Source organism: Pteropus vampyrus, unplaced genomic scaffold, assembly GCF_000151845.1.
Source record: "Pteropus vampyrus isolate Shadow unplaced genomic scaffold, Pvam_2.0 Scaffold41, whole genome shotgun sequence".
Lineage (NCBI taxonomy): Eukaryota > Metazoa > Chordata > Mammalia > Chiroptera > Pteropodidae > Pteropus > Pteropus vampyrus.
The window spans coordinates 9,171,981-9,194,385 of record NW_011888822.1 but is presented as its reverse complement, the minus strand read 5'-3'; the positions used below and the strand labels follow the sequence as shown (position 1 = coordinate 9,194,385).

General features: G+C 36.6%; 1 protein-coding gene across 1 annotated transcript in view; it reads left to right on the top strand.

Annotated features, from left to right (window-relative positions):
• The window catches only part of FRMD4B (FERM domain containing 4B), a 165,605-nt gene that overhangs the window by 88,412 nt on the left and 54,788 nt on the right, over positions 1 to 22,405 (top strand). The window contains exons 6-7 of the mRNA XM_011358508.2: positions 14,613 to 14,669; positions 15,437 to 15,459. Coding sequence (XP_011356810.1) covers positions 14,613 to 14,669; positions 15,437 to 15,459 — 80 coding nt within the window. The remainder of the gene's footprint in view (positions 1 to 14,612; positions 14,670 to 15,436; positions 15,460 to 22,405) is intronic.

Genomic DNA, 22,405 nt, shown 5'->3' with positions numbered 1-22,405 from the left:
ATTATTATTATTATTATTATTATTATTATTATTATTATTATTATTACTGCTGCTGTTACATATCAAGCCCCAGAAAAGGATACACAAGCCCTGGCTTATCACTCTAGCCTCTTCCCGCACTCACCCTGTGGTCATACTGAAATAACTCCTTATTCCCTGATTAAGACCAGTCTTCCTCAAGCTTCCGTGCCTTTTTTATATGCTTATCCTTCAGCCGAATGTCTTCTTTTTTTATGTTCTTGTTTCTCTGCTGAATACCTTTCTCTTCCCTTCGTTTTCTGCTCATCCTTCAAAACTAAGCTCCAGAGTCCCTGCCCCTTAAGCAATTGTTTCCTTCCTTTGCGTGCACCACCACCTGTGCACCATTTGCTACAGGGAGTTAAGTTCTTTCCACATCCAGAATATCCTTTAAGTATATCTTCTAACTCTTTTCACATTGTGTTGCATTGTTTGTTTATATATTTGCCACCCCACAACTGTCCTGACTCCTTGGGGTCAGCTATTACTCGTCTTTATGTCCCAACCAGTGGCACAGAGCCTGACATACACTAGGTGCCCTTAGTAAATATTTATCAAGTGAGCAAAATAAATTAGTTACACTCACAACTAAATTGATAAAATTTTTCAAAATAGGCTTGTGAAAAGATCAAACCAAATTGAAAATCAGTTCTGAGTAACAACCATAAAATTAGACTTTTTCAGCTTTCAATCTTATTTTCTCTTCACTACCTAGGATGGAGCTACTGCTCCTAAATTCAATTTTCCAGAGTTGATATTATACCTGTAATCTTTAAATTTAATATATTGAGCCTATTGTAATACAATTTTGGCATCGCATGATCAGATTTTAAAGCATAGGAGTCTCAGCATAATTTACTGTAAACTTTGCTGCTTTATTCACAATAAGTACATTTTGGAGACATTTAGGAGAATCACTATAAAATCAGCTAAAAGGATAGGCTGACACACTTCTCTTAGATTCGAACATCTTTTCTTGTAATTCCAAGGAAATAAGTCATCAACTTTTGATTGCCTCGAAGACAGCAAATATATACAGATGGAGACCAGTTAATCCTAAAACCTCATTCTAGCCAAGTCTTCCAATATATTCTCCCACCCCAACCATTCAGCCAAACTACACTAAATATCATTGATTATTCCTTTTCCTTCTTACTAGAGCCAAAGTTATCATATAGGCAATAACAGCACAGGGTGGAAGAAAATTTGGAGAAACGAATCATCCCAAAAGTCAGTAAAGAGCTCCTGAATAATCACAACATGACTTTGTGTGAAACACTCTCTTAAAACCTAAAAAGATATTTTGATAATTTAGTACTGTTCCAGCTGCCTGTTCTTGGCAAAGAGACTTTTTTAAAGTACATATTCATGGAAAGACCTGTTACTATCCCTATTGCCTTAAGCAAGAAGAATTAGTCTTAGCTCAATTTAATCTAACAGAATATGAAGCATATTCCTCTGTAACCAATCCATTACTGTCGGCATCACTTTCGTGGTTCTCATCCTGGAATTATTCCATGTAGTTCAACAACCAACAATTTGAGTAGTTATCAAGAACTAAAATATATTTGGTATGTCTGCTAACTTTGCAGTGTTTTAGCATTTGGGATTTGAGAGTGTATGCATATGTGAAATTCCGTGCATGTGTGTGTGCGTGCACGAGAGAGAGAGAGAGTGAGCATGTGTATGTATTTTAATCCTCAAGCTCATTTCTAGATACTGAAATAATTTAAAGGATCAATAACAGAAATTGAATTTTACAGGCTGTAAATTCTGTCTATGCAGAGGTGAGCATGCCTTTTCCTAATAACCAACCATCAATATTTACCAAGTGAAGTCACTAAACATCAGAGTTGGTTTGAAGAAGATCCAGTCCACAAGGAACAAAGAAATCCAATACCATATTTTAAAGGGCTATTGAAAGTTTTATAATATTTCACCTTTCTCTGTTTCATGTGGTTTTCCCTCTGTGTTTTCCTAACGAAATTATGTGTGTCTTAAGCCATGAGCATTCAGATGTATGCTGCCTTGTGCATTTGTGATAATGAAAGTTTACATAATAATACCTTATAACACATGCCAATTTCACTCTTCAGGGAAATTCCTATGTGCACTATATCATATGTCTTTACCAGCTCCCTGAGATGGAAAAACTGAAGATGTTTGGTTGTCACATGAAAAAAACTAAGGCCACAGAGTTAAAAGGATATGGTCGTAGAGGGAGAACAAGGAAAATACCTTGCATTTGGCACCGGCCAGGGTAAATTTACAGAGAATGAATTCTTCGTTCACTGATGTATTGCCAGAACAAGTAGCCCCTCAAATATTTGTTGAATACATTGAGAGGAGCTACTAAAAATCCATTTGGAGGACCTGTATTTCGTAATAGTGCCACTTAACATGAATTATCTTAAAACGTTAAACCCAATAATGATATTTTTAGTAAACCATCATTTCAGAAATAGATTATAAGAATAACATTACAGCTAAGTTCTGACTCAAAAAAAGTCATAGAAATAGTATGATAAATGCTCAGATGGAAGGAGGAGGAAGATGGTTTATTCAGCTGAAAATACAAAATTTTTAAATCTGGGAATGGATGAGAAGACTGTAAGATATTTCCTCAATTTATTTAGAAATATTACTTTTTTGTATATTTACTCCTTTTGAAAATGCTTAGGTTGACATCCTTGAAGGTACAAATCATGTATTTCTAAAGCAATATGGCAAAAAGACTTCCAAAAACAAATTTGCTTATACCAACAATTTCTTTCTATCCATTCATCCATCTATTTACCTGCCCATTTATCATCTGTCATCTATTTTTTTAACCCATACTAGAAGCAGATGTAATTTGCCTTTCTGCAGTGTTACACCTGCTAAAGATGAGTATGGAGGAGGTTCGAAGGGCTATCTTTATATTTTCAGAAAGAAGAAATTTAATAGAAGACTTCCATTTCATAATTAAGTAGGCCTGATATTTAATGCTTTGTGAAATTGATTCATTACATAATAGACTGAGATATCCATTTCAGGTAAACCCATTGAATTGGCCACAAACAGTTACAATTTTTAATTTGCTAAGAATATATGTGATGTATATTATGAATACAGTTTATCTCAGTTAAAGTGAAGTCAGTATTTCCTGGGTGTTGGACAACAACCAAGATTTTTTGTTCACTCCTTGGAGAGACCACCCAAAGTATGGTTGGTACATGACATGGGAAGAGGGAGGGGGCTGCGGAAAGGGGATCCCAACTGTCTAGCTTCAAATCCTGACTTCTCTACTTACAGGCTGGATGGCCTTAAGCTTCTTGAGCTTCTTTATCTTCCTAAGTTTCAGCCTTCTCACAGGGTTGTCCTAATGATTCAAGGAATTAATGTCAATCTCTCAAAACAGATAATTAGCATATAGATGTCTCTTTTTGGTTACTGTCATTGACAATATTATTCCAAAATTCCCAAGAGGACTGTTATAAAAGGTTCTCATTTATAATAATTACTTGAACAAAAAAAAACACAATTATAGCATAAAAGGAGAATGTTGATGAAAATATTTTAAACGTGGTATGCTTTATTGGAAAACAAATTGTAAATGGGAGGCCCAATCAGATGGGTGCACAATAGTCCTGAAAATAAAAGTATCATTGCATATTTACTAATACAAAACATCCAGATAGGATATTAACTTTAGCATAGCTTCTTTATTCAAAGGCTTAATTTTAACATCATGACAGTAACTTTCTTGCTCCTGATCCATCCTTTTCACCCTCTAATCATCCTTGATTATCTTGTAAGCACCTTGCACTTTTTTAAAAAAAAAAAAATATGACTATTTTCCCTCAGAACACTCTGCTGCTACAAATTGAAATTGTAAATTGGTGCAGGGTGCATTTAAGCAATTAGAATGGAGTAATTAAAGTCTGCTGTGTATGTAATTTTATAAAGCATAAGAGTAAGTACAGAAGTTGAGAGCTTGGTTCTAAGTGTTTGTTTAGTAATGCTTATTCATCTGTTCTCCAATTGTCTCTCTGCGTATTTATCAGATGTGGGTGCCTTGAACCTCCGTGCTTATTAGCAGAGCCTGACCTATTTAGGCTCCCTGCCTTTCTTGCATCGCATAACAATTTGGCCTTAGATCACCACACCTCTAATTTTCAGGTCAGTCTCATAAACATTCACTCCCTTGCTTTGAAAATATGTTGGTGAAAGAGTTTATAAAGAGGATTGGTGGAGCCATTGTCTCTGATATTTGACTATGTGACAATCCCATTTTTTCTGGGCTTCAAAAAAAAAATAAAGTGGAACCTCAAGACGTCAAAATGGGAACAAAGTAAAAATAAGAATTGCGAGGAGGAAGACTCATAGTCCTGATGATATTTTTTGGTAAAACATTGTCATCAAAAGATTGAGTTTTTTTTAAGTATAGATTATTTTGTTGAAATATTTATTGAATGTCCACTATATAGGTGCTACTGGGTGTGCATTGGAGAGCTAAACAGATCTCTGCCTGTGTAGAGTTTAGAGTTTTATAAGATTAATCCCGTATTTTATAAATTATGTATATCTAATGTATAGTTATTGTTCAAATTTTTCTAATTGTCTCAATAATGTTCTTTATAGCCTTTTTTTCCCCCTTTCTGATCCAGAATCCAGTCCAGGATGACATATTGTATTTAATTGTCATGACCCTTTAGTCTCCATAATTTGAAACAAGTTGTTCAGTCTTCTTTGGCTTTTCTTAAACTGGTATTTTTGACAAATATAGGCCCGTTGCCTTGCGGAATATCTCTCAATTTGTGAAATACGGATTTGTCTAATTCATTGCTTCCAAACATGTATCATGTTGGACATCTCTCAGAATCTTCTGGGAACTCAGTGAAAATACAGAGACCCACATCTATTTCATCCTATCCTACTTTTGTGAGCCTGGGCTCTCTGTATTTGTTATTAGCTCTCTGGGTAATTCTGCTACACACCAAAGTTTGAGAGTCTCTAGCCTAATATAATTTCCTGTGGCAGGAATACTACATAAGTAATATCATGTCCTTTCTCAGTGTATCTCACAGGAAGTTGGCAATGTCAGTATGCTTTGTTTTGGGTTAAGGTAATATCTGCCTTTTTCTCTTCATCTTTTCTCCTTTTGTAATTAATCACTTGTCTGGAATTGACACTTTGAGGCTGTTTGGCCATCCTACTTCTCAACAGTCCCTGCCCAATGGCCTATGCCTCCACTGGCGATCATACCTAAGTCAGTTAGTAGTGTGGTAATTGTAAATTGTGATTCTCTAATTTATGACCTTTGACATTTCTTAGCATTCATCTGTAAAAACTAATTTTCCCTTCTTCTCCAACCCTACCTTTTAAAAAAAATTTTTTAATATCAACATGGACTCATGGATTCCTCTTTAATCAATGTGTCATAATCTATTCTATCATTCATGTTATGCTCAAAATCCTGCCACTGCCATGGTATTAGCCACTCTTCCTTTCAGTGGAAAATGGGTTCTGGAAACTAAGATCTGGTTTCTATTTAAACTAGTTGGAATTTCATCCCAAGAACAAAAATATGTGTCACTTGTCCACCTAAAAATAAGATGCATTGCACATACCATACCTCAGCAGATCCTCAGAAAGTATGGTCTGCCTAGTTCTCCATCCTTCCTTATTTCCATATCCATGTGTTTATTTGTATTATCCTCCCACAATCAAACATGAATTCACATACTGCAAACTTCTCTTTCTCTTTGCTCCTATCTCCACTGTGATCAAGTTTCTGAGAAGCAGTCTGCATAGATAACTGTGGTCATACTGTCTTTGAAACGATGATACACACCCACAAAAACAACTGTACTTGCTTGCTTTTCTTGTAATGCTTTCTTACTTTTTTCCAAAGCATCTTTATATCTTGTTTTTCTTTTTGTCTTCCAAAATCCATGAAGTTGTGAGACAGATTTTTGGTTTTTTACATTTTTATAAAGTGAAGCCAGAAGAGTAGAGGTCTTTTTGACATCTAACATCCCATTGTGTTTAGTGTTGCATATCTAGTCTTTGCCACCCAGGTACTCTGCTTACAGTTCCCGTAGCTGGTGAAGCCTAGGCTATGTTCTCATGGTTCAGAAAGCTGGTATTCTTTACTCTGAGTTGAAAATCAAGGCAAATCAACTGCATTGTGAATCAAGAAACACAAGAAGCATTCCCTTTAAAAATAAAAAGTAAAAATGTTCCCATCAACTTTTTACTTTACTATGTTTTTAGTTGATATTCTACAAATATTGTTGAGTACCTGCTGTATGCTAGGCAGTGTTCTAGGTTCTGGAGATATAACTAAGGCCAAAATAGATAAAAACCCATGCTTTTAAGATCTTACCTGCTAGGCATGGGTAACAGTGAGTGGAGAGAAAAACAATAAAAATAAATAAATAAGGTGTATACTGTATTCAGAGGTGCAAACAATCACTAAATACAGTTTCACAGGTCACTCACTGCCCAGCTGTGCCATGGAGGTCTTGGACCTAAGCAACAAAGGATGGAATTGCAATTAAGTAAGATGAGAAAGGCTACAGGGTAGATCAGGTATTCCATTTGTTTGTTTCTTAACTTCGTATAAAGTATAACGTACATACAGAAAAGTGCACATAATGTAAGTGTGCAGCTCAACGAACTTTTACAAACTGAACATCTGTATAACTAGCATCAGCATCAACAAAACAACACTACCAGCACCTTAGAAGCCTTTCACACGTTCTCTTCCAGTCATTAAACTCCCCACTGCCATGACCCTTAATAGCATTTATTAGTTTTGGATGAATTTGTTATTTTATATAGCTGGAGTATACATTATATGTTCTTTAATATCTGGCTTCTTTTGTTCAAATTATGTTTTTGAGATTCATATAAGTTGTTGTACGTAGTTGCGGCCAGTTTGTTCATTTTCACTGCTGAATAATAGTTCACAATATGAATACACCATCGGTTATTTACACACTGATGGGCCTTTCGGTAACTTGCAGTATTTGGTTGTTGCAAATAGAACTCCATGAAGATCTTAGTACCTGTCATTTAGTGGATCTACATATATCTAGGAGCAGAATTGCTGGACCATAGTGTATATGTGTGTTAAGCTTTAGGAGACCCTGCCAAAACAGTGATTCAGAACTAACATATAGACCACAAGCAGTGTATGAGGACTGCAGTTTTGACCTATTAAGTAAAATATCTACTTTACATAATGCAATCAGGTATACCACTGTACATTGCAAAGAACTGTACCAAAATATTATTTGGAGACAATTTCACTCTGTGTTTAGAAAATAGAAGTAAATTAGCCAAAACTTTTTGACATTATTGGCTTTGATGAAGAAATTCAATACAAGTTAAATTCACTAAAATGAATAATTCTACATAATAATCAAATAAATAATATAATGAAAAAGAAGCCCATTTATATAGGAAAACATAAAATACTAAGCATTAATCTTAACATAGGATGTATGTGATCTCTATGGTATATCATAAAACTTTATGATCACTGTAAAGCAGTTTCAAAGGAGACGTACTGTGATTCAGAGGAAGACAAATTATTACATCTTTTATAAAACTTGACAAGATTATTTTTAAATCTCTTTTAAAAATAAGTGAGAGACTGTCAAAGATTATGTAAAATTAAAGCATTTATCCTATCAGATATTAAGACATATTAGAACAATGATTAAATGCTATAAAACTACACAAAAATCGAAGTGTCTCAGAACAAAGTCAATAATCATATAGATATAATGATATATAAGAATGTAAGAAGCAACATGGCAAACGTTAGTACAGAAAAAATAACACTGAGAGAGTCTTTGGGTGCTAGATTTTATGATAAATGCTTTATATTTTGTACTTCATTTGATACCATAATGTTGAATTCACTAAATTCAACATTATCACTCCCCATTTTTCAGATGAGGAACTGAGTTTCAGGAAAAATAACTTGCTTGGGTACCTACAGATTCTTCTAGTGGGATGGGCCCCAGTCCAACCTGACTTCATAGGCCAGGAGAAGGCCAGGAGAAGGCAAACACATCAAAGGAGGGAAGATTGAAGGACAAAATTTGTATAAAGTAGACAAGATAAAGTGTTAATACTGGTAGCTCAAATTAAACCTAAGTTCTCAAACAGGCAAATGAACAAAGGGTCATTTCACACACAGGCAATAGCAAATAATATGTAATTGCAAGAAAAATACTCAAATTGGTTAGTCATCAAAGAATTACAAATTCAAACAGTTTTGCAGTATTATTTTATACTTTTCTTATTAGCAAAAATATTTTTATTGATTTGATGTGGTTTATAAAAATACATACATTTCCCTTAGATGAAAAAATTAGTGAGAATGTTTGATAATCACGTGGATGATGGTTACACAAGTATATACACATGTCAGAATTCACTGAGCTGTACAATAAGATTTCTGCATTTTATCGTATATATCTCAGTAAAGAAGAAAAACACTAAAATATTGTAAGTGATGAAATCAGAGTTATTTGTAGGTGAGAAAATAAAGGTAGAAATAATAGATGCTGTCAAGGTCAAGATTAGTATAAAACATTTATCTTGGTTAGTATAAAGCATTAAGCCCACAAATTTGAAATTCAAGTTCTCTTAAGATCCAAAGCAGAGAGGGAGTTATGACCACTGGCATAACTCACAGTGGTCAGTAAGTTCCAAGCAAAGCAGCTGCTTAAAGGAGCACAGTCACTAATGGTCCTAAGAATCAGAAACTCCACCCGAAGTCCTCGTAAAGGGACATTGTATGATGTAATGAACTATGTCCTCAGCAACACACATAGTGTTATTAAAATAATGAGTTTCTGAGGGTTGTTTCTTGTGTTATTTCTCAGCATAAGCCAGTGGAGTAACGTCAAAACACAGTTCAAAAAAGCAGTTTTACCTGGGACAAACCTCATAGTTCAATTTTGTAGGTTTCTGATGATTCTAGCTTAATCCAAGAATAAAACAGTGAATCATAGAGCACTGGTTCTCAGCTGGGTCGATTTTGCCCCAAGGAGACATTTGGAAATGCCTGGAGACATTTTGGTTGTCACAACTTAGGAGAGGCTGCTACTGGAATCTAGTGAATGGAGAAAGGACTTAGGTTGCTGCTTAACACCCTACCATGCACCCCCACGATAAAGAATTACCTAACTCAAAATGTAAATTGTGCCAAGCTTACAAAACTCTGATGTAGAAAAACAAACAAGCAATATATCATTGGATCCATCCTCCATAAACATTACCTCTCACAACTAGCTTGGACGAAGGAGAAAATATTGGTTCTTTTACACATGGAGTGGAGGGGTCTGCAGATGTGGCCGTTATTGCCTGGCCTTCTAGGGTCGTGATAACCCTTAGAAAAGAAGGAACTAGCACAGGGAAGTATGTTTCTATGGCCTAGCAAGAATTGCCTTGTTAGACAGGAGGTAGATATTAAGTGTTGGCGTGGCTCTCCACGTCTGATTGTCCAGAAACTAGTCAGCTCATAGCTCTGGCCTTCTCTGGCCTGGCAGATTCCTTCTCCATGTAGATATGTCCATGGGAGGAATTAGAGAAGCTCTAGGGAGCTGTATCCACTCACTCATTTGTATCTGTATTACATCTGTCCTTTGCATTGTTTGCAGGCTTAGTGATAAACCAAAGTGAGAGCATCTAAACAACATCAAAAGCAACATTCTTGCTAATTTTTGAATTTTAACCAGACTCTGAAGACTGGCCCAGATCAGCAGTGAATACAATTGACACTCAATGTCAAGAAGCAACTTTTTCTTTATCTGTGTTCATTGATTCTCATTGGTTCACATCTTCCTCAGTTCTGTCCCGAAGGAGGTGGGAGGGAGTTTTCTTTCCTAGTTTTAATTTAGAAAATTTCTGGGAAGGTCTCTGGACAAGCTTCTATCACTTGCTTATGGAAGGACAATTGTGTTTTCACTGGAGCCAGTGGGGAAAGAAGCAATTCTCCAAAAGAATGGGATATTCTGCTCAGAAAAGAGAGAGGAGTATTAAGCAGTCAAGACAAAGAGATATCCTGCACTCTAGAAAAATATGTCATTTTTTTATACAAACTTTTTATTTTTAAATAAACTCACAGAAGAGTTGCAAGAATAACACACACACGCACACGCACACACACACACACACACACACACACACAAAATGGCAGTATGTCTATCAAATCAAATTCTCCAGTTAACATTTTGCCACATTTGTGATCACTGACCCGCCCTTCCCCCTATATGTGTAATTTATTTTTCTGAACCATTTGTAAGTTACACTTTATTCCTAAATATTACACTAAATATTTCTTAGGATCCAGGACATCTCTTATATAAGTACCATATAACAAAGATGACATTCAAAACATTTAACATTGAACTCATACTATCGCCTAATATACAATCCACATGTACCAATAACACCCCTTTATAACAAACTTTTCCTCTTGATCCAAGATAACATACTCCATTTAGTTATTATGACTCTTTAGTTTCCTTTGCTTTGGAACAGTTTTTTTGCCTTTTTTGGCATTCATCACATAGACATTTTTGAACGAGTATGGGACAGATGTTTTATAGAATACACCTCAGTTTGAGTTTGTCTCATGATTTCTCATGATTCGATCTAGTGATGTATTTTTTGGCAGGAATACTACCCAGTGGTATGCTGGAGCCAGTTAGTACCAGCTATGAGAGCCAATTCTCACATCTCTTTCCAACACCCTGTTCTTGAAATCAGCCATAGAATTCAACAACTGCTACAAATCAGGGCTCTCTTCCCCTCTCCTATATTTCTGGTTGTGAAACATCTATATTTACCAGCACTGCTTATAGTTGAGGCTGTGTCCTCAGTGCATACCATCAGAAGGCATATGAGTCTATCGAACTCTTGGTGCTCTTTCATTCCTTGGTTAGGACAGTATCTGTTGGGTTTCACCATTGAAGAATTACCATTTTCCACTTTATTTTCCCCTATGAAGAGATCTTTTGAGATTATGTAAATGTCCTGTCCAGTTTCTCATCTAACATTCACTCAATGGTTTTGTTTATTGAAGACTATCGCCTCAATCAATTAGTACTATGATTGTTGTAAGTGGTAATTTTCTCTTTCGTTTCTTTTATGTTTATTTGTTGGTGTTCTACAGGTTAATTTTTTGTAGACTTAATCCTAAAATAGATAGGTTAATAGTAATAGACTTGGATACAAACTGAGGCCTCCCAAGAGTTTTTCAAGTAGTTCGGACCTAAGTATTTGTGACCAAGTTATTAAAGCTCATTGCTATAGTGTAGAATAAGTTTTCACGGAGAACTACATTGATACAGAAAAAGCAGAATGAGTTTTCAGAAATAGTTTTCCCATTCTACTATGAGTGTGTGTATGTGATGATAACATGCTGCCCCGCCAACAATGGACGTGGCATTTGGAGTCATTTTTCCAGTCTTACCTGATTCCAGTTTTTACCAAAGCATGCCTTTGGAAGATTCCTGGTGAGATGTTTATAGTGCAGTCATAGCAAGTTAACCAGTGCATGATAGAATGAAAAGACTCCTGGACTGGGAGTCCAGAGTCAACATCTGCTATAGGATTGAGTAGTACACTTTATGTTCTCATCCTCAGTATCATCATCTATAAATTAATAAGAATCATATTTTCACTAAATTCACTCTTAAGTTCTAATACTTTCTTTTATACTGTTCTCTGACTTGAGAAGCAAAAACCTAGAGTTACCTCATTAGCATAATGTCTTGATCAACTGAGCCAGCAAGTCAGGGACAAAAATAAGATGTCCAATATGGAGCCTGAACCCAGTGACCTAGTGATTGAATCCATAATCCGGTTAAATTAGCCATGAGGGTGTAGCACCAGGACTTGATACTGCTTCATGTTACCTCTGTGCATTCAGCCTCATTATCTGACTGACACTCTGCTTCTCTTTGTTTATCCTTGACAGTCATGTAAACCCACCGAAGGATCCTATTACCTCTCTCTTTGAGGAGATCCGTTTCTCAAGTGTTTGCTTGCCTAGTACCTATAAGGTTACCTCTGTTGCCATGGTCGTAAAAGAAATGTTCTGTCCTAGGGCAGACTGCAGTTTCTAATGAACTTTTACACTTCAGGCATGAAATTCTAGAGTTCTGTGTAAGTCTTAATTAAATTTCAGCATGCGAAATTGCTGAGAACCAGGCAAATAGTATTATTCCTGGTTGACCCATTGTTGGGTGAACCTCATGCACAGATCAAATAACTTTGACATCAGTATTAGAACTCAAAATATGTTGCTTTGGATTTCCAGAACAGCAGTTAACTGGAAGTTTAGGTGGGGGCTGAGGTGCACAAAAGAATGTGGGTCTTTGCCAAATTATGCATTCTCTTCTCTCCCTGGATTTTGATAGGCCCCACCCCTCTACCCCACCATGGCCCTCTACCAGAACTGTGTTGTGACTTGTGTAGGTGAAAAAGTCCACAGTGAGCTGCATATTTGCCTACCCACTTTTCTAGAGCTGGTACTTCTCATGCTTCGGCTCCACATTTCAGCGTTTTAATATTTAATGACCCTTCTAAGGTAGAGAATTATTTGGCAGCATCCTTAAAAGTATCTGTTTGAGGTTTTTTTATCTGCTGAACTTCTGTTTACTAAATTGAAAATATTGTTTCAATGACTCGCCTAAGGTTCTGATGAGGCAAAGGGAGTCATGGGGTGTCAGGAGGTGGCAAATATTTTCAATATATTTTATTCATCTTTACTTATTTTAACACCCCAGAATAATCTACTTTTTTCTCTTCTCTAAGATTTTAAGATAAATTTGACTTTAACTTTGAGTTCGGATCTGATTTCAAACTCAAAAACGTTTTTGAGTTTCCCCTCCTATCTTCCTCTCTCTGTGTGAGTTTCTTTTACTTTGATACTAAGGAATTTAACCTTTCTAAAATTTAATCTTGATCAACACCCACCTCACCTGTTGAGTTAACTACTTCATCATCTTTCACCTGATTAGAAAGCTAATGTCTCTTGCCTAAAAGACAGAAGGCAATTGATTCCTACCATTGACCTGGCTTCTCTTTGATTGTATAATCTGTTTCTGGAGATTATAGGCGAGCTTTGAATTCCAAGGCTCTGGGCCTGTCAGTTTTTGAAACGAAAAAACTTGGAAGCAGATCTGCTGCCTCAAGTTTCAGAAGGGACACTTAGGTGTTGGTGGGTGAAATTAATTTGTTTTCATTTTGTCATATAAAAGAAACATGGATTATTATCATTGCTGACATTGTAATGTCCCGGGATTTAGGTTTATTTTATTTTATGGCTTTGTTTAGTTTAATTTTGTTTTGTTTTTGAGAACCCCAGTGAAATCACTGGGAAACCTGAGAGAAAAGCATAATCCTTTTAGAAATCCTCGCTAAACTGCTAAACTGCTAAACTGCTTCTGTAAACCTACACAGTGTGCATTTACTTGAGAACTACTTAATTACTCACCATTGATGCGCTTGGTATAACTAGAAAAGTCTCCAGTCTGGATTCAACAGGTAGAGAAGAGAAAGAAAGAGTGCAGGGCAGTTTCCAGGCCCATGAGTTCCATGTTGTTAAACACTATGCACTTTCAAGTACTAATTATACAGGACTTAGGAAATGGATGGGTTACATGGAATTATTTGTGTGTGTTTATGCTTATAAGCTAGAATAGCACCAAAAAGAATTTTTAAGTAAAGATTCCTCTAAACCACTTATAATTGCAACATATTACATAACATAGTAATGATATATACATATATCACTATATTTAACAAAATAAATGAAGGCATGTGTAAGTATTATTGATAGAAGCAGTCTCCCCTCCACAGACACTTATGCATCCCAACCAGGCTATTGAAAGAGCATTCTTATTAACCAAGGGCCAGAACTCCTATTTTTCTTTGTGATTTTGAAGGAAAAAAAATAAAACAGTGGAAAAATGATCAATTAGAGCTCATCAAATTCCAATATAAAGCAACAGAACTTTAGTCTTTGAAGCATTCGCTGTAACTGCTTTATGAGGCTTTACATTTTATCTATAATGGTATAAATATTAATTCAATAATGTATCATTGACAGAGAAGTGAATTTATATTTTTAATATTTGTGTTGTGTGTATACCAAAATAACCATGCTATGACGTAAAAAAATTTTCAGGAAATCTGCAGAGTTTAAAAATGAATTTGTAAATTAAAAATTATTCATTAAGAGCTGTCTGAATTTTCAGCCTCAAAGTCATTCATGGTTCTTCCAGAGTGGTACTCTCTAAACAAATTCCCCACAGCTAATTAAACATACACACACACACACACACACACACACACACACACACACACACACACACACACACTCTCTCATATACAATGCAGCTTCCTCTTAACCCTGGATGGGTCTCTCCACGCCCCCTTCCCTTTCCTCTGCAATGGTATGATCTGCATTTGATCCTAAACTGGAGGTGCCAAGCAGTGACAGCTTCCCCAATTCCACAGCCATTTGCTGCAACCTAGGGTGGCCTGTGTTCAGTGATGCTTTCTTTTTCCACCAACAGGGGCAAATCGAAGTAGACAGCGAAACCACTTTCAAGTTAGCGGCGCTTATTTTACAGGTAAGAACTGACAAACTGCCTTTTACCTGCTCCTTTTTGTTTGTTGGTTTTTGTGAACTGCCTGCAACTCTGAAACTTTTGCATGAGTCGGTGGCTGATAGATTTTTAAGACAGCTGTTTGCCAATGAAAAATGTGAGCCACCGTTTTCTGTTTTAGCAGTTTGCACGAGCTGTAGTGTGATATAGTGTGTCCCAAAGGAAAGTGAAATTTAGACTGCTCTAAGGGAAGAGTTAAGACTATATTCCTGTAAAAGACCTCTAGTTACTTGAATTTAGGAGGCAGCAATTTTTACAACTGCTGTAATTTTTATTTAAATTTAGTAACTTTTGTATACATTTTCTTGAGGTTAAGTTGAAGCGCCCTTTTAACTCTTAAAGGCACTAGTAACTGAAAAACCAAATGTGCTCTATGCTGATTTAAAAAGAGTAAACAAATAGCATGCGTTGTTTTACCTGTGTCATGTTTTAAAAGGTTTGCATACAGACTAAAAAGTGTGCCGCTCGAACATAAAAGGAGAAATAATCATCTGTGCTTTTTAAGATATATTTGTCTCTTCTGTTAAGAGTAAGAAATATTTCATGAATACTAGTGTTTTCTTATCAATGCCACATTCTTCCCCATGATCACAGGGAAAATGTTCCTCCTGTAGTTCTTTAAAACAAAACTCAGGAACTCTGAGAGGGGGTTGATCAAGAGTAAAATTCATTTAGCTTAATTAACAAAGAGAAATCGATTATCTATCTTTGTTTTTTGTTTTTTTTTTCAGGAAGCCAAAGGGGATTACATCAGGTAAAATAGTTCTTTTACTGATATTACTATGTAAATAACCCTAGCTGAATCTTTTTATGCTATTTTAAATAACAATGGATGCTAAATCAAAAGAAAGTAGATCCCAAGGCAAGAGACTGCGATCGTTTTCCTTTTCAAATAGAGACCTATTCTTTTTGTGAATAAATCCGGGAATGAAGCTTTCTTACAATTTTTCAATCCAGAGTGAGTGAATTGTAATCAGAAGCTCTCCAAAGTTCTATTTTCTGTCATCTGTTAACATGATGAAGAAATCTATAAAAAAGCTTTGATATCTTGTGCTGATTTTTTAAACTTATAATAATCCTGTGTTTGAAAAGTTATACGGTAAACACAGAAAGATTAAATCCATCAGCTGCTTAGTTAAGGGATTAATAGGGGCTTTCTTTTTGCAGCTGCCCTGAAGGGGCCTCACCCTTCATACACTTGACCTAACAGTTGTATTGTTGCCTCTGAGACACTTACTCATTCTAACTGCCTAACTGGCCACATCATCAGAGAGTGTTTATATTTGAATTCACCCTCTATCTGCTCCATTCTGTTCTTTTTATGCAATAGTTGTAGTTGGGGGAGTAGAAAGAGTTAAAGGTGTTTCTCCTATTAGAAACAGCTCACAGGCCAATGACCCACTGAAAGCCTCACCTCTGCCATGTTAATGTTCGACTCCTGGTAAACTTTACCTGTGGATTATTTACAGATCAGCTAGTACTCATTCCCAGCCAAGTCTTTGAATAGTGTGCTCCTTAACAGACTGATAACCAAGTAATGCCTTCTAAGCTTGAAAACTTCCAGTCACAGAAATACTTCACTTCAGAACCTCCAAGCACTCCCCTTGTCTGCTCATTTGTTTTGGTAGAATGACTGAGGAGTCCACTTAACACACCGTGATCAACTCACTATACTCTCCTGCTAGCTCCGTTTTGTGTTATGTTGTTTTTTGTAAATTTACTTTAGGTTAGGAAATATTTTGAAAGAATCACAAAAATCAATTAACACCATTTTTTTTTTTAATTAAAAGAAAATGTCAGCAGATAAAAGGATAAATTAGTTTCTAAATCATTAACATCAAAAACTCCATGTTCTCTCTGTTGTCTTTCCTGGAGGAGCCATATTTCCCAGGAAGATCAGATATGCCAGGAATTCTATCATGTAGGGGGAGTCTGACGTTGATTTACAAATGAGGGCTTCACACTCTGCAGTCTGTGAACTGCTAGCCTTTCCTCCCCCACTTTCTTCCAGTCAAGTAAGTGATGGACACCTTCTGGGCCTCATTTCCTCATCAGGAAAATGGCACGTACCCCAAAAGACTGCTATGAGATTAAATGTATGTAAACATTGCCCAGGGCAGTACCTGGCATGTAGCAAGCTCTGGATATACTTTAGCTGTTATTAATTATTATAGTATCATGATTGCCCTCATCATTATCATCACCCTGTCCCTGCTCTTGGCAACCTCTGAAGAGACTTTTGAGACTAAGGTGGGTCTGAGGAAGCCATAATAATGTGTTAGGGGAAAGAATAGAAGAGAAAGGTTGATTCCACAGCTTTCCTCAGAGAAGATCGCTTGCCTGCGGCAAAAGAAGGTTTAGAAGAGACATTCCTTTGATAGTCCAGACCTTTTAGCTCTAAGACTTCAGGGTTGGTAAATTAGTCTAAAAGCCCAAACCAATTCTTTTCCTCAACTCCTGTTTGTTCCTGGTGGGTTCCTGAGTGATTACTAGGCTAAAGAAATGGGGAACACTGTTTTGAAATTGTCTAAACCATGCTGAATTGTAGAGGGAGCATGGGACTAGGAATTGAGAAACTAGCAACATGACCCTGAGTGAGCCATTTGTCCTTTCTGGGCCTCGGTTCCCTCATCTGTAAATTGAGATTAATGAAAATAGCAACTTTATAGGGTGGTTTTGAAGAGATGGATAATGTGAAAGACTTTGTAAATTATAAATTGTTTTACAAGCATTAGTTATTGCTGCTAAGTGTGACAGAAAGAATAGGAAATGTGAACTTTTATCGTTGGGATTATTATGAAGCAGAATTTTGGTTGCTTCATTATACACCACCCCCCTCCCTATCTGATCTCCTCCTTCCCCGAATGGAGAGGATACATTTTTCTTCCAAAGTTTTGTTATAAAATGAATTAAAGAAAATCAGGCAAACTAAAATGCCGTGATGCAATGTTGTGTAGCTGTTGAAGTGAAGACGCTAGAACCAGACAGCTTCACTCACATCCCAGGTCTGTACTTGTTACCTGTCTAATCTTGAACAAGTTGTTTAAACTCTGCAAGCCTCAGTTTCCTCATCTGTCAAATGGGACTTATATTAATAGTATACTCCCCATAGGATTGCTATGAGGATTAAATTTAATATTTACAAAGTGCTTAGAACAGCTCCTGCAATCGCCACTTTAATGTTCCATCAAATTGATGAACATGATTTACCCCTATTGTTTCGAATATAAATTGTTTCTAATTTTTGTGCTAATGTAAATAATGCTATGAACAATTCTATGTAGTTGGAATTGTGGTTATCTGTGATTATTTTCTTAGGTGATGTTTCTCGGGTGGAAACAAGCAAAGAGAAATTCCTTAAAGGAGGCAAAGTGCTGAAATGAAATTTATTCATCCTTGATAGCGCTAAATTAAAATTATACAAAATCCATAGCTTTATCCAGTAACATTTACCGAATGTCTAAAATGTGTCGGCACCAGTCTAGGCCCTGTGGATGATATATAGAGCTATATAGGCAGGGGCCTTCCTTCCAGGGAATTTGGCTTTCTGGCAAGGACTACTTCAGGGGCAAGTCTGAATTCTACTTTATTGTTGGTTTACATGTTGGTGGCTGCAGCTCTTGGCTTTTAGAACTTCATCAAGTTTACCCTGAGCTTTAAACGTGGACCAAAAAATATCCCCAAATATCTGCCTAAATCAGGGCAATGTGGCTTTTTCAATTAAAACGATGATTGCACACCTAATTCTTAAGGCAGCCCTGGCCCACTCACTCCTTATGACTATCTCCCTCTTTCTCAAATTTAGTAGTTCCAAAGCTGAACCAACCAGCATCCCAGCCCCCACATGAACTCTTCGTCCTCTGTCTCCCCTTGAATAACATCACCATTCTCTTGAATCATCTCTAAGGATTGACCCGTTCCCCTCCCATCCTTTTTCTCCATCTGTCAGCTCCCTTCTTTTCTTTTTATCAGAACCCTGGCTTTCTCAGCCCTTATTTTTCTTTACTTAATCTGACCGTAAATGTATGTGTGTAGATATTGTCTGTTTGAGAGCTTTCTATGACATTGTTTAAACGGTCCGTTCCTGATTTCATTCAAACCCCATCATAATTTTTATCATTGCCACTTAACAAATCAGTAGATGAAAATCTTGGACCTAAAGAGACTTTGTGACACAGCCAATGATTTCCCAGATCTGTTGATTCCATTGCACACCACCACCTGCTCATAACCCCCAGTTATCTTCCTAAAACATAAATTCGATCATCACTGTTGACTTCCAGAATCTCTGAGTTTCTCATTGCACAGACACCCACCCTCCAACACCCTAACCTGATATTTAAGGCTTTACTTAATCTACATTATACATTTTCTTTTCCATGCTCTACTGTTGGTACTCCTTAAGATCTGTTTATGCCTCACTTCTTTTCTCCACATACCCTGTACTATTTTTTCTTCACGGCTTCACTCAACTCTTCTTCCTAGAATGCCTTTAAAAATGACTATCCTCCCCCTTCCTGCCATGTTTCCTTAAGAGTATTTTAAGTTAACGTTATCATAACCGGTAGGAAACCTCACTCTCTGACTCTGAAAGTTAATTAAAATAGTGGAGTGGGGACTTCCATTTTCTTTAAATAGTTGACAGTCTGAATTTCCAAGTCAGCCCTTAAGCTACAAAGAAAGATAACAAGCTACTTGAATAACACAACACAGACAAACAGAGAATTCTTGAAAGCTGACTTGGCAAGGAGGCAAGGCTTTGTCACTGAGCCAGCCACAAATGAGTTTGTAAAAGCAAAGCATTTTCTTCCTTCCTTCCTTCCTTCCTTCCTTCCTTCCTTCCTTCCTTCCTTCCTTCCCTCCTTCTTTCCTTCCTTCCTTCCTTCCTTCTTTCCTTTCTCTGTATTTCTTTCTTTTTCTTTCTTTTCTCTTTTCTTTTCGTACTTCATCCTGAAAGTTGGAAGTTACCAGGTAACTGTGTGATTAGGGCACTTCTGCTTATAAGAAAAAGTGAGTTGCTACAATTTACAATTCAGTTCTGGGTCAGATTGAGAGTATATTGTCACTCGGCCTCAAATGGGAAGGAATAGTTCACAACATACAGCTGTGCTACAAAATACAGCTATTTCTCATGGGAAAGGAACTTCTCTAGATGCCTGAGAGTAGTTAATAAAAGGAAGAGAGGGAATCAAAGACTTTAAAGAACTTCTCCCCCTAGTCCTTGTACTTCTGGAGCACTTAAAGCTCTAAAATATCATTCCATTTACAGGGCTTTTCAAATCAGTGACAGTAATAACACTAGCAGCTCCCAGGTACTACTGTACTGAGTACTTACTCACATCAGTGGGGAGGCAGTCCTAAAGACAGGATTATTTAACTGCTTGAGTTCAAATGCAAGCCTAGCCATTTGTTGTGTACCTAGGTAACTAACTTCTCTGGAACCCTTTTTATTTTATTTTATTTTTGTCTCAGTAAATATTATATGGCATCATTATTGTTATTATTATTAATATATTTAATCTTCACACCAACTCTGACAATAAGCACTATTAGTGTTCTCATTTTACAGATAGGGGACCTAAGCTTTTGGAGCAAGTGAGTAGCTAGCTTACTGTCTACTCTACTTACTGTCACATTGCTAGAGAGTGGCAGAATTAGGACTCCAAACCTCATGTCTTTACCATTGAGGAGTCTCCATTTTTATATTTCAACACAAACTTGTAAGAATGATTACCTTCCTTGCTGGCAGGATAAAGAAATCTAATTTGACAGAAATTGAACATTTCTGTCTTATTTCAAGCCAGGGCTTTAATGAATCAGCAAAATGCTTTTGTGAAAAAGTTGTTGATGTAGTGGCTTTTCTCTTTCCCTGTGAAATGACTCTATTTTAAAGTTTGACTTAAAGATATAGACAAGTTCTTTTGTAAATCAGTTCAGTGCATTCATACTTTATTTATTTTTAATGATTTATAAACACTTCTAAGTATTAGACTGTTTTACATGTTTTATAAACATTAACTCACTAATCATCTTCTCTTTATGGAGTTGGTGTAATATTATCCCCACATTACAAGTGGGGATAAGAGATTTTATGTGGCATTATACCTATATTTCCATATTATAGTTTCTAATGGCTTGGCCAAATGTTAAGAGTTGTTATGGTGAAAAAACAAGCAAGATACAAACAAATAGAGAACCATGAACAAATAAGTATGGGAAATACCTAGTTAAAAATTTTAAAGTTTACATTTTTTTAAAATCAGTTTTCAATCTGCTCATATGCGTGGTGAATCTCCCAGAAGACACATAAGCAGTGTTTCCCACACTTATTTATCCCAGATGTGTGAGCATCTTGACAAACCAGTGTTCTATGGACTTTACTTTGTAATGTGTGGGTTTATCTATTTGCTAAAAGCTCAGTAACAAAATGTCTTTAAAAGATAAGCAGTTTGGAGAAGTCTGTTCTTCGTACTCCCTGCCAGATTCATTACTCCCCTCGATTTTAATTCCATTAACTCTTAGGCAGGGTAAACATTCATCAAGTTCTGAACTTGCTTTTTCTCAAAAGCCCTGAGTTTGAAATTATTCATCCCATACAATGGACACTTTTTCATCTTTTAAACATAAAATGTTAGGCTTCCCCAAATGATGCATTTGAACCCTGATTTTACAGCTGATGAACTAAGAAGTGACCAGACCAGACTGGCAGTCCCCAGATCTCCCCCACTACTGCAGATTTACCATTTTAACTTATACTTGTGTAAAAGGGCCTACGTGGATCCTTGTTGTCTTTGATAGAAGACAGTGAGGGATAGCAGGCGGTGGACTCCACCATGGTAAGTGGTGTTATCAGTGGAGTGGCCACAAGTCTAATATTAGTCACTTGAGGAAATAGCTTAAGAGTGAGAAGGTAGGAAACGAGCACTTGCTCATCAGTGCCCTTGGAATACTTTGCCCTTTTCTCACTGCTCAACCCCATTCATTCTTGAAGATTAAATACCTACAGTGTGAGAAGCTCTGGACCAAGCAAGGGCCATGATAGAGGCAAACTGAATTTGTGGTATTCTTTTTATTACTGAGCTACTACAGTCATTCTACATCCTTTATAGAAGACATCAGGGAAAGGCATGGGCTCTGGATTTAGACATGACATTGAGACGAGCCCTCCTCATCTGCTTGTGAGTGACCTTGAGCCAGTTTCAAGCCATCTGAACCTAAGGTCCCTTTTCTTTAAGTGGTTTGTTACAAAGATTGAATGCGATAAAACACCTTGCAGGATACCTGGTACAGAATGGAGACTCGGTACTTGGGAGTTTGCTTCCAATTTCCACTGAGTCCCATCTATTATAGTGAGATGTGTTTTTTGTTTGTGTGTTGTTTTTACCATCTTAGCCATTTTAAAATGTATAGTTCAGTGGAATTAAGTAAATTCATATTGTTGTGCAACCATTTCCATCATCCCATCATCTTTCTCCAAAACTTTTCATTTTACAAAACTGGAACTCTGTGCCCATTAAACAATAATACACATCCCCTCCTTCCTAGCCTCTGGCAACCATCATTCTACTTTCTGTCTGTCTTAATTTGCCTATTCTAAGTACCCTGTATAAGTGAAATCATGCAGGACTTATATTTTTGTGATTAGCTCATTTCAGTTAGCATAATGTCCTCAAGGTTAATCCTTGATATACCATGTGTCA